Source organism: Salvia miltiorrhiza, chromosome 2 (assembly GCF_028751815.1).
Source record: "Salvia miltiorrhiza cultivar Shanhuang (shh) chromosome 2, IMPLAD_Smil_shh, whole genome shotgun sequence".
In the NCBI taxonomy this organism is placed as follows: Eukaryota; Viridiplantae; Streptophyta; class Magnoliopsida; order Lamiales; family Lamiaceae; genus Salvia; species Salvia miltiorrhiza.
The window spans coordinates 70,498,670-70,510,947 of NC_080388.1; the positions used below are offsets into that span (position 1 = coordinate 70,498,670).

At 40.2% G+C, this 12,278-nt stretch overlaps 1 protein-coding gene across 1 annotated transcript; it reads right to left on the bottom strand.

Annotated features, from left to right (window-relative positions):
* Window positions 1-960: 960 nt before the first annotated feature.
* On the bottom strand, window positions 961-2,496 carry LOC131008835 (stemmadenine O-acetyltransferase-like). The gene has a single exon (XM_057935903.1). The coding sequence runs from the start codon at window positions 2,402-2,404 to the stop codon at window positions 1,160-1,162; it is 1,245 nt and encodes a 414-aa protein (XP_057791886.1). The 5' UTR covers window positions 2,405-2,496; the 3' UTR covers window positions 961-1,159.
* Between the last annotated feature and the right edge of the window lie 9,782 nt (window positions 2,497-12,278).

Here is a 12,278-nt window from a genome sequence, read left to right on the forward strand (position 1 = left end):
TCTTTGAATAATTTTCTCCAGAATGTTCCAGGCAAACTCATTTTCACTCCAATTCAAAATAATATTATCACAACTTATTGATGTGTTATTATTTTTTCATGTTTTTATCTAATAAAACATAATACATACATGATATATATATATATATATATATATATAATATGGGTGTAATAGATTATTTGGGTTAATTAGCTTAAAATTAGAATATATAACTTTTTTAAATTTTATTTAGTGATAAATATTAATTAGACTTTATTATATAATAAGATTTATTATTATTATTATTATTATTATTATTATTTTGATAAAATACAAAGTAAATAAAGAAATTTAATTACCGTCCTACGATGGACTCCAACTCGGACCTTAAGTTTTGGGCATTAATCACCTACGCTAGGCTAGGGTTGTAGACGAATCGAATCGAAGCGAATATTACTGTATTCGATTTGTATTCATGAAATTATTCAAGATTCGAATCAATATTCGGATACCTTTCAAATAATAAATCTGATTTGTATTCGATTCGAATTAATATTTGAACTATCCGTATTTGATTCGAATATTCGATTCAATTCAAAATTTTATAAAAAAAAATATCTAAAATAATATTCTAAACAATGTAAGATTCTATATTCAACCTAAAGACATGAAAATGAAAGAAAGGCGTGGGCGCTTGCTCTTGAATTTAGGGCTTAGAGATATTAAGATTTAGTTTTAATCATTTTTGTTTTTTGTTTAATTCATTTAATTATAATTTATTAGCTTATCTATTTAATAATAAGGTTTAGGTTGGTTGTTGTTATACATTTCTTTCATTAATTATCTCTATACAATTATAATTAGATTAGATAGTTATAAATAAAATATTATATATATATATATATATTATAAATATTTAATCGAATCGAATACTTACGAATATTGAATCGGATATCAAAATTTTCAATTTGTATTTGGTAACTAATCGAATCAAAAATATTATTTGTATTTGGATTCGATTCGTAAATTTTCGAATACGAATATCAAAATTCGAACACGAATACCGAATCGAACAAAATTATTTGATTCGTATACAACCCTACGCTAGGCCAACACACGCACACATATTTCTTTATATTTTTATGAAGTATGGGACACGATATTTGAGTGATTAGGTTAATTAAGTAAGGAGGTTATTGCAATCGGCTTGTATGAATTGGAAGAAGTGGTCGTGAGGAACGTTAATCCATGCCTCGATACCATCTCCCGACGGAGTATCCATGAGAGTCACCTGATTCTTGTACGGCATCGTCCCCGTGCCAACCCAATCCGGCTTCCCCCATCCGAAATCCACGTCGTACAACGGAAACCTCAACCAGCTCGTGAATCCACAGTTTCCCGACACTAGGAAATCGCCCACTTCATCCAGCGCCGCTTGAGCGAACTCGGCGCCGCCGATGGCTTCCACGTAATCCTCGTCCACTCCTCGTATGGCAGCCCTCAATCTCGACACCAGCACATCCTCGTCTCCATCTCCCGACACAAGCGCCAGAGCGATCGTGAAGCAGTTCCCGAAGGCGTGATCTGCCACGGGGGGCGCCGCCCGCCGCCTCATGCTCACCATGTGACACGTCGGGAACGACGCCGTTTCCGTCCCCGTTTGTTTATGCGCGTGGATGAAGCTCCGCCAGAGGAAAGCCGAGACGGCTTCCACTCTAGTCGGATCCTCCACCTCGCTTCTAGAAGCTTCCAATTTCCTAATCCTCTCCACCTCCTCCTTGTCGAAAACTAGCCTCCTCGTCACCATTTTCTCCTCCGTGATTCCCTCGCGGAATCCGGAGGCGAATACGTCTCTCGGAGGGAACCGCAGCGCCAAATCGAAGGAGGGCTGGATGATTCTAGAAGCTTCCCCGCGGGAAACGGCCGCCCACGCGTTCATGAACGTTGCGAAGCTTGCGGTGTCGCCGTGTTTATGCGGGAAACAGACGGCGACGGCGACTCCTCCGCAGTCAAAGTAGCTGGTTCTCACTGACAATTTGGGGTTGTCGTCGGTGGCGGATGAGTAGCCGGCCGGGATTAGTTTTCCGAGTTGCTCCATTTTAGGGTTGTGTGTGAAGTGGGCGAGGCGGGCGTGAACTCGGGCCTCCACGAAATTGGCTCCGGAGTCGTTGCAGTCGACGAATGTGTTTTGCTTGATTGTGCCGGCTAAGGGATAGAAGATGGTGAGGATCTCCGAGAGGGATTGTTGCAGACGTCGCGAGATTTGTTGGTGGTGGCGAGATTCATGGTTTTGGTAGAAGAAGATGAGGGTGATATAAATTGGGGGTGCAATTTGGTCGACAAGTGATAGTTTGTGGGTTTTGGATGCAAGCGGAGTTGGAGATGACGGCTTCACAATGCGACTTGCCGTGATTATCTGCTCCATCTTTTTATTTTGGTTTTTCTTTTTTAATCAATGCTTTGTTTACCTCATTCGGCTTTCCTTTTTATAGTAATGTGACAAGGTCAATTGAGTGAAGAGTAATTACATTTAGTCTTAAAGTATCACTTTCCCCCTCAACGGTGACACCCATATCACCTTTAACAACCTAATGTCTGAATTGACGTTGTTTACTATCTCAACGTGTCAAAACTGAAGTAAATCGCCTCCCACATTTTAACGTTGCTTAACCCCGTTAGAGTTGCGCCTTGGGCGGCCGTTAAAACGAGGGAGGCGATTTGCTTCAGTTTTAACACGTTGAGGTAGTAAACAATGTCAACCCTGACGTTAGGGTGTTAAAGCTAGACGATAGGGGTGTCAATGTTGAGGGAAATTGGTACTTAACCCTTATAAATACATAATCTTTTGAAATTTTTTAATTTTGGACGTGTGATAAAAAAAAATATCTGAATACATGAATTTTCGATTAATTATTCTAATTTTTCATATGATTATAATTTTCGAATAATTAATATCATTGTGGCCGGTTAATGACGCTAGCTAAAGTAGCATAGACATTTAACTTCTTTTTTAATAAATTATATAAAGAAATTTAAAAACTGCGTGATGAAGGACTCGAACCCAGGATCTCAAGTCTTAAACATCTAACTATTTCATTTAATACATCGTCCGTTTATATAAATATTTTAGACGTCTATTTCAATATTAATTTAGGGCAATTGCGTGTAAATTAAAATAACTGAAAACTCATATAATTAAAGGCAATTTTTTTAATTTATATATAAAATTAAAATTGAATAAAATTATGTATTTAAATACAATACTAGACAACCGGCTTTTTTAGTGTATTGTATACTAGAGGCGTCAGGCAGGGGGATCCTTTGTCCCCAATTTTATTTGGAATTGCTGAAGATGTGCTCAGTGTCCTCTTCCAGAATTGTGTTGATTCTGGTAATCTTGTTCCAATGAAAATTACCAGAGGTACTGCTTTCCCTACTCATCTTCTTTATGCAGATGATATTTTGGTGTTTGGTCGTGCAACGACTGCGAATGCTCGAAAGATCACTCATATTTTTGAGTTTTATGGCTCTCTTTCCGGCCAGATCTGTTCTATGGAGAAATCTCACGTTTATTTTGGGGACAAGACTCCTAACAGGTTGAAACGTCATATCATTAATATTTTGAAGTTCAGGAAGGGATCTCTGCCGTTCAATTATCTAGGCGTGCCTATTTTCTCTGGGCGGGTCAAAGCCTCTTTCTTGCGTGCAATTCATGATCGGATTATTCTCAAGTTTGCTAGATGGAAGGGCATGCAGCTTTCTATGGCTGGTAGAATTTGTTTGGTGAAGTCTGTGATTCAGAGTTCTGTTACGCATTCTATGATGGTGTATCGCTGGCCGAGAAGTCTCATTAAGGAGCTGGATTTGAAGTGTCGGAATTTTATCTGGACTGGCGATGTCTCCAAGAGACCCAGCTGCCCGGTTCGTTGGGCGAGGGTGTGTGCTATTAAGGAGGAGGGTGGTCTTGGAATTCGTTCATTTGATATTATGAACAAGAGCTACTTGATGAAGATGGCGTGGAACATTATTGGTGGGCATTGTTTCAGTCATCAGATTATGCGCAGTAGATATTTGACGCCGCTTTGCCGTCCTACCAAGGCGGCGGCGTCTTCGATCTGGTTGGGCTTGAGGCCGGAAATCACTGAGTTAGTTGATGACGCTTATTGTTATGTGGGTGAAGGAACTTCGATCAATTTTTGGATTGATGATTGGCTTGGTTACTCTCTTGTGAAGCGCTGTGGTGTCCCGGATTTTCTTTTGCAGACGCTGACTTGCTCAGTGGCGGATTATTTTTATGAAGGGATTTGGCATTTCACTCAAAACTTTATAAATGTCTTCCCAGAAATCGTTTGTGATATCCTGCTTCTTCCTGTCGGGGAGGGTTCGGATGATAGGTTTTGGAAGAGTTCTGTGCATGGTACGGTCTCTGCTGCCGCAGCTTTCTCAAAACGCTGTCATGGGTTTCCTTATGTTAAGTGGGGTTCTTGGATTTGGGAAAATTTCATCCCGGTTCGACGTTCGTTGCTTTGTTGGAGGCTGATTCATAACCGTTTACCTACTTTTGATTGCCTCATTAAGCAAGGACTGATTATGCCTAATTTTTGCTGTTTTTGCTATAGGAGTGGGGAGTCTATCGATCATCTTTTCTGGCAATGCAGCGAGCTTAGACATGTTTGGGAGGAGTTCCTAAACTGGTTTAATTTTAATGGTGAGCATGTTGATATCCATGGTTTCTTAGTTACTGCATGGAATCATAAGCCTAGCTCTCAAGTTCTGACGTACTGGAAGGCTGGTATTATTTATCTTCTTTGGGCTATTTGGCATCAAAGAAACGAGTGTGTGTTCAAAGGGAAGGTTTTTAGCAGGCAGCGTTTGCTACAACACATTAGGATTACTTTTAAAGAAGTTGAAGCTAACTTCAGCAAGTTGGGTTGTATGAATAACAGTTGGTCGGATTATTTGATTATTAGGAGGATTGGGGTGGCGTCTAAAGCCTCGCCGCCTCCTATTTTTGTGAATGTGCATTGGTGGCCTCTGATTCTACAGTGGATTAAGGTCAACACTGATGGCTCTGCTTTGGGAGCTCCGGGGAAGATCGCTGCTGGCGGAGTTTTTCGGGATAATCATGGTTGTGTCCGTGGGTGTTTTCATCAAGATGGTGGCAAAGGGTTTGCCTTTGAAGCGGAGCTTCTTGCGGTCATTCTCGCGATTCAAATTGCGCATGAGCGGAACTGGCGGTTTTTATGGGTGGAATCAGATTCTACTTATATTGTGAATATTTTTGGAAGGCGGGATTATTTGGTTCCGTGGCACTTCGTGGCTGCTTGGAAGAAGACCTTGGGTTTGCTTAGAGATTTCAACTTGCAGGTTACTCATATTTACAGGGAGGGCAATAAGCCAGCGGATATTATGGCAAGCGAGGGGGTGCCAAATGGTTGGTGGCTCCATGCGATTGAGGCTATCAAGACGGCGGTTGGTCTTGACATGGCTTCGCACAGCCACGTTCGTTTACGTTATTGATGAGTTTTGGTTGTGGTTTGGCTTGCGCTTGGGTGGAGCGATTCATCTTGGCCCTCGGTTTTGTTTGCTCTGCGGTTTCGAGGGGTCACGGCGATGGCGTCTTTCCGGCCATGTACCCGTCTTCTTCTTTTCTTTTATGTTGTTTTGTTCCTTTTCTGTGCTTTTGGGAGCCGGGATTTTTAAGGGGCGATGGTTCGGCCGGAGCTTCTGAAAATTTTCCAACTAAGCTTCTTAGGCACCTTTTCTTAAACGAGTACTCATTTTCCTCTTGCTGAGGTTTTAATGAGGCTCGGCCCTTAGTTTGCTCCACTCTGTGCTCTCAAGGGTTTTGGTTCTGCCGTCTTTTTTCTCTTTTCCTCTTTAATAAAAATTTTATTTTAAAAAAAAAAAAGTGTATTGTATTTAGTGAATTATTTATACAAAAGTGTCGTATTGTGGATACTTCATATTCATCATTAATGAACTTTTATACAACTTCAAAAAAGATAAGAAAAATGTCACGAGGGGATTGTATTTAACTATTTTTTTAAGGATTGTTGATGCTTAAATACACGAATTTTGAGCTCATTTTAATTTTTTCCACGAACTTTAAAAGTTATCAAAAGATACACAAATTTTGACTTATTTTATTTTTTTCCACGAACTTTAGGAATTTTCAAAAAATAAACAAACTTTGACTAATTTTATTTTTTCCCATGAAATATATTGTTATAAAAAATTGTCCAAATAATTTTTTTATTAATTTTTTTTCAATGTCGTTTTGATTAAGGAATATATTTTAATTTTTAAAAAAAAATTCATGTCATCTATAATTAATTAAATTAGTTAAGCTAGCTAGTTAATTATAAAAGAATTATTTGGATCTTTTTTTTATAACAATATATATTATGGGTAAAAACAAAATGAGTCAAATTTTTTGTATTTTTGGACAATTCTCAAAGCTTATAGAAAAAAATAAATTGAATCAAAGTTCGTGTATTTTTTGATAATTTTTAAAATTCATGAAAAAAATCAAAATAGACCCAAAGTTTGTGTATTTAGGCACCAATAGCCTAACTATTTGATAAATAGGGTTTGGTTAAACTTTAATTTTTATCGCAATTAAGACCCTAATTAATCCTAATACCGACCTCAACTAGTACTAATAATTAAAGCCGGCCACACATAAATTTTTGTCTTTAGAGCATTGGCAACTAATAATAAAGATACATCTCTCTCTCTCTCTCTTTTGTTTTTTTTTCTTTTTTTCTTTTCTGAATTACAAGAAATATCTATATATATTATATAATTAAATAAAGGGTAATTGGCCTCAAAATATACCAACTTTAACTCAATTCTTATTTTGCCTCTAACCTTTCAATCTTTGCCAAGAAATATATCACCTTTCAAATTGTAGCAAATCTTGAAATTCTCATTTTCAAATAATTAGAAAACGACCCCTCAAGAATAAAAAATGCAGAATCACCCCAACAAATAATAAACCCAGACAAAATACCCTCATTATGATTTCTAAAACAGTTTAATAATTAATCAGGCCCAACATGCTTCCGTAACACTTCGAAATAAATCTTAAATTTAAACCAACATTATACCTTTGTCGACTGGTCTTCTTCAGGAGTCAGTTCTGTTGCGTTTTACGGCTCGTCTGCCCACCCGGCACGCACCAACCACACTCTCGCAAGAGATGGTTGCAACCCTTCTCCTTCACTAAGTGTCGACTCAATACTTTGTTGGAAAAATAAAGAAAATATTTTTACTCAAACGGAATAATTGGACAAAAACTAAGCGTTTATAGAGGAATTATATAATAATTAATTTATTTCATAAAAACTCCCCAAGGGAGGAGACTAACTTGTTTAGCTACACATAGTAGCTAATACTTGTGTACATAAAAATAAAAGGAACTAAAACTAAAATGAAAAAACTTTGAAAACAAAATAAAAGATTACAAAGATAATTTAGAGAGAGGAAGTGCTTGTGAAAATGTGTTGTGATTTTCGGATGATTTCTTCTCTCCAGCACTTGTGTTTATATAGAGGTTTGATCCCCTCTATAATTGCTCGGTTGGTGGCCCCGTATTCCATCTTTGTGGCCAGCTTTCTTGAATATGACATCCACCTTCTTTTGTCGGCCTTGATTGCCGACATTTGTTAGTGTCATCACATGGTGCTGGACCCTTGCTTTATCGTTTTGTGATAATGCTGGTAGGGGCCGGCTGCTTTTCCTTCCACTCACGTTTGTCCTGGAGCGTTTGGTGAGTGGTCCTTCAGTCATTGCACCCACTTTTGTCGTTTCTTTTGTGGGTGCGATCCTTGCTGTGAATCACATGATTCACTTTGCTTTGTCGGCCACCTTACTTTTTTGGTGCCCGAGGTGTTCTTCCCTTTGGAGTCTGATGCTCATCATGTTCATCAGATCGGAACCTCCTTCTGTCTGGCTTTGGGAAGAATCCTTTGCCGAATTTCGGTTCCTTCTGCGATGAGCATTGATCGCAGACTTTCTCGATCCAATGGCCCAGATGAGCCATATTGCAAAATTTGCGACGAGTCTCCTTGCTCCCCGCTATCTTGTTTTCCCACAACATTTGCCGTTTATTCTCGAAGGATTTTTCGGCAAAATGGGTCGTAGTTCCTGTCATTGTGTTAACCAGGAACGTTCCCAGATCTAAAGTTTGGTAGAACTTGAATCTGGACTTCATTTTGTCCATCTCTGTGAGACAGACCCATAGGCCCCATGCTCGTCTAGTGGAGATTTGATCCTCCTTGAATGTTGAGACGATTGCGGCCTGGAAATCGGGAACTTTGATTCTGTTCAGGGCTCCCGTATCAGGTCTCCGAAGCTTGATGAAGTGGAAAGCTTCCCGGATTCCTTTTCCAACTGGCTTTGGCGCTGCACTGAAAAAGTACAATTCCAGAACATCTCCCCGTTTGAGGGACTCGTTGTTCTCCCATGTATCAAACACCGTCTTTTGGATCCATTTAGGTAGACCCTTGATCTCAGTGAAGGCTGGAGAGGTGGTATAAACTGAGGCCAACGCCCCAAACTCATACCATTCCTTGACATCGTTTGGATTGGCTCCTGGAGTCGTCCAAACCCGTGGATATTTTCCTGCAACATCAACCCGGCAATTTCCCGGATTAATGCCCTTTCTTGTGAGAAGTTTCTCCCACCTGTCCTGGTACATCTGCCAAGAAGGAGAAATTTCAATAAAATCAGTATCAACCTTAACTTGGCCTGTCATGGGCCTAAGATTGATCTCTTCCTCTTTTACCCCAGAGGTGGAAGGTTGACATGTTGAGTCAGGGTGTGATCCCTTAACAACATCTTTTCCTCGAGGGTCCGGTTGTGAAACCATCACCTCAGGACTTGTGCTAGGGGTACTTGAATCCCCTGCTACAGGTAATCCGCCTTGTACGAAAAGCATTGCTTTAATCCGATTATCTCGGATAACGCGCAAGAGCGGCTTGTTGATTGCTTCTTGAAGATTGAACATCTTCATGAAGCATGCATCGATTTGGTTAGATACTTGAGCTTCGTCAGCTGCTTGTATCTTCCCTGCTTGTTTAGTGTGTAGAACACACTTTTGCCATTCTTGTTGTAGCAGCTCTAGACTTTCAAAGAGCTGCGCCTGTTTTGCCTCGATGGCCTCCACCTCAGGGAGCTCCATCCCTTGTAAGGAAATCTGCAAGAACATTTTGATCAGATTTCAAGATGACAATATCATAATCATAATATTGGCATTCTGCTTGCCATCTAAGCAATCTAGCCTTTTCAGGTTTAGATTCTATCTTTTTTGTTAAGAAAGCTTTAACGTTAGTGTTATCAACTTTCAAAACGAATTTTTTAGCAAGTAAGAAAAGCGGCCATTTTTTAAACGCCTTTCGCACTGCAAAGAATTCTTTCTCGTTGATGTGCCACCGCACAGCTTCGTTGTCGGAGAAAAGACCGCTACAATATCTGCAAGGTTCTTCTCCATAAGGGGTGATCTTTGTAAGCACAGCTGCCCACCAGAAATCACTCGCGTCGGTGTAGAGGACCAAGTCATCCTCGTCTTGTGGTATTGAAAGTTTCGGGAGATTTTTGCAAATCTCTTTTAACTTCTTCATACCCTCTCGATGTTCCTCCTTCCAAATGAATGGAACATCTTTCTTCAGTAGTGGACTGAAGACCTTTCTGTATTCTGCAAGGTTTTTGATAAACATCCCTGCAAAATTGACAACCCCGAGAAAACTTTGGAGCTGCTTCTTCTCCTTGAGATCCTCCGGAAATCCTTGGACTTTTTCCACAATATGATCTTGTAGAATTATCCCAGTTTCATCGATCTCAATCCCCAGAAACTCCATCTTCTGGGTGGCTATGACTGCCTTCTTTTCAGACAGCACTAGTCCTTCTTGTTGACAAACATCCGCAAAGATCTCTAGATGCCTGACATGTTCATGAATGTTCTTTGATGCAATGAGAATGTCATCAATATAAACAAACATAAACGAAGAATAATCTTTGAAGAGATTATCCATCTTCCTTTGGAATATCTGAGGCGCGTTGGCTAACCCCATTGGCATGACATTCCAGACATAATGTCCTTGTGGAGTTGAGAAGGCTGTGAACTTCTTACTCCCTTCCTCCATGCGAATCTGGTAGAAACCTGATTTGCAATCGAACTTTGAGAATACCTTTGCACTTCTGATGCAGTTGATAAGGTGTTCTCTGCTTGGGATGAAATATCCATCGAACTCAAGAATGTCATTAATCCCTTTATAATTAATGACCAATCTTGGCTTTCCTCGCTTGATCTCCCCATGATTTCTCACCAGAAATCCAGGACTGCTGTAAGGCGATTTCCCTGGTTCGATCAGCTTCAAATCAAGGTGTTCCTTGATTATACTCCTCATATCCTGTTGATCTTGAGTGTTCATCAGGATAGGTCTGAACCTTACGAACTCATGCTCCTTTCCAGTTTTAACTTTCAAGGTTGCTCTGAGCTGGTTCTTGTCCCACCATGCCAAAGGATCCTCGTGGTAACACTTCTGGATTCTTCTTTTGACATCGGCAATGGACACATGTTCTTCTTCCTTGATATCTTTGTGTGATATCAGGGATACTTTGAGGATTTGAGTTTCTTCCTCGGAGAGATCTGGGAATCCCTCAGTTCTGCATTTGAGCAAAACTTCTCCGAATCTCCTTTGATCCTTCATTTGGGGTCTCCGGAGTCTGCCATCATCACCACGCTTGCTGCGAAATTTGATTGGCATCGAGCGATGAAAAGCTCCATTGAGCCTTTGCACAATGATCTTGTGATCACAATTGGTTGTGAACACTAGCCTCCTGGCTTCATTGTCTTGTATGTACCGTTTGAAGCTTTGCAGAAAATTATTTCCGAATAATATATCTGCTCCGGTATCATGGAAATAAATTGGTGGAGTTTTGACCTTGTACCAAGGTGTCTGTCCTGCTCCGCCGATCAATATTTTCGTTTGTTTTACTCCCTTTGATAGAAGCAATATCTTTTTGGAGAAATTCCTTCCTGCAATTCGGGGTAGTTCTTCTTCAACTTCTGTTGGAAAGACTCCTCGTTTCGCTGTACAGATCCCTGCTCCTGAATCCACATAAGCAACAAAATATTCTGCTTTGTATCTCTCGTATAACATCCCTACAGAGATGTATATCGAGAATGGACTTGTCATTGGATCATCAATCTTTGGCGTCCAATTGTAATCTCCATTCCTCCTGATTTCCATGACCATGGTTTATATTTGTCAAGGAAATCTCGTCCTAAGATCAGGACATCTGCTTCTTGTCCGGCTTGGCCTTCGGTTTGGATTTCAAAACCTCCAACCTCCAGAGTTCCGATGTATCGGTTGTCTCCTGGATTTGCCAAATAATACAACGATCTACAAGGAAACTTGTTCTCCCTGTTTGTTGTATCAAATCTTGTGGAAACTTGTCTCCATCCTTCGGGACATTTGAGCTTGATTCTCATGTCCAGAACTGGTGTCTCCTGAATCGCCCTTCTCTCATATGAATGAGAGAAACTTCTTGTTATAGGCCCTGAAGATAGCCTATTTCCTTGGAATGATAACCTTGGTGCTCCCAATCTGAGACTCTGGGTATGGCTGAGCACCTGCTTGTCTCCAATATCGATGTCGATTTCTCCGATCTGAGGAATCTCCACTCGGTTTGGATTGACAGCCTTGGCAACCTCCTTAAATATTTCTGGAATTTCAATAAATTCTTTTCCCAAAAATAATTCCGTGTGATGGCATATTTCCTCCCGTCATAAGGCATACGAGACTTGATAAGTCAGTGAGTATGGCATATTTCCTCCCGTCATAAGCTCCTTCTTTTTGTAGTCCTGATAGAGGGTCAGGGCTCGGCTGAAGGATGAATCCTGTAGATTATAAGCGATCTGTGGGTAGAACTCGGTTATAATCCTTTTGGCATAGAGATTGCCCGAGAATGCTCCAAGAACTGATGCTCTAGCATCTCTGATCCTTTTGTCGCAAAGTGCGACGTCAATTGGTTGGTCTGTCCCTGGGGAGAGGGACGATTTGATTACCAACTGAATTGCTCCAATATGAATCCATTTCATCGTGCTTGCGACTTCTGGCTTCATTTTCTTAAGATCCTGCATAATATCTTCGGCTGGAACCAGCTGGATCTCCACTTGATTACTTGTAATCTCAATTGGAAGCGCCATTTCTCGGTTTGTGACACCAAAATAGACATGATGCTTCCTCTTGGATGGAATCAAGCTATTTAAAACTCGATTCAATCTTCCA

Coding starts and splice junctions, on each gene's coding strand:
- LOC131008835 (XM_057935903.1), bottom strand. CDS start 2,404: ATGGAGCAGATAATCACGGCAAGTCGCATTGTGAAGCCGTCATCTCCA.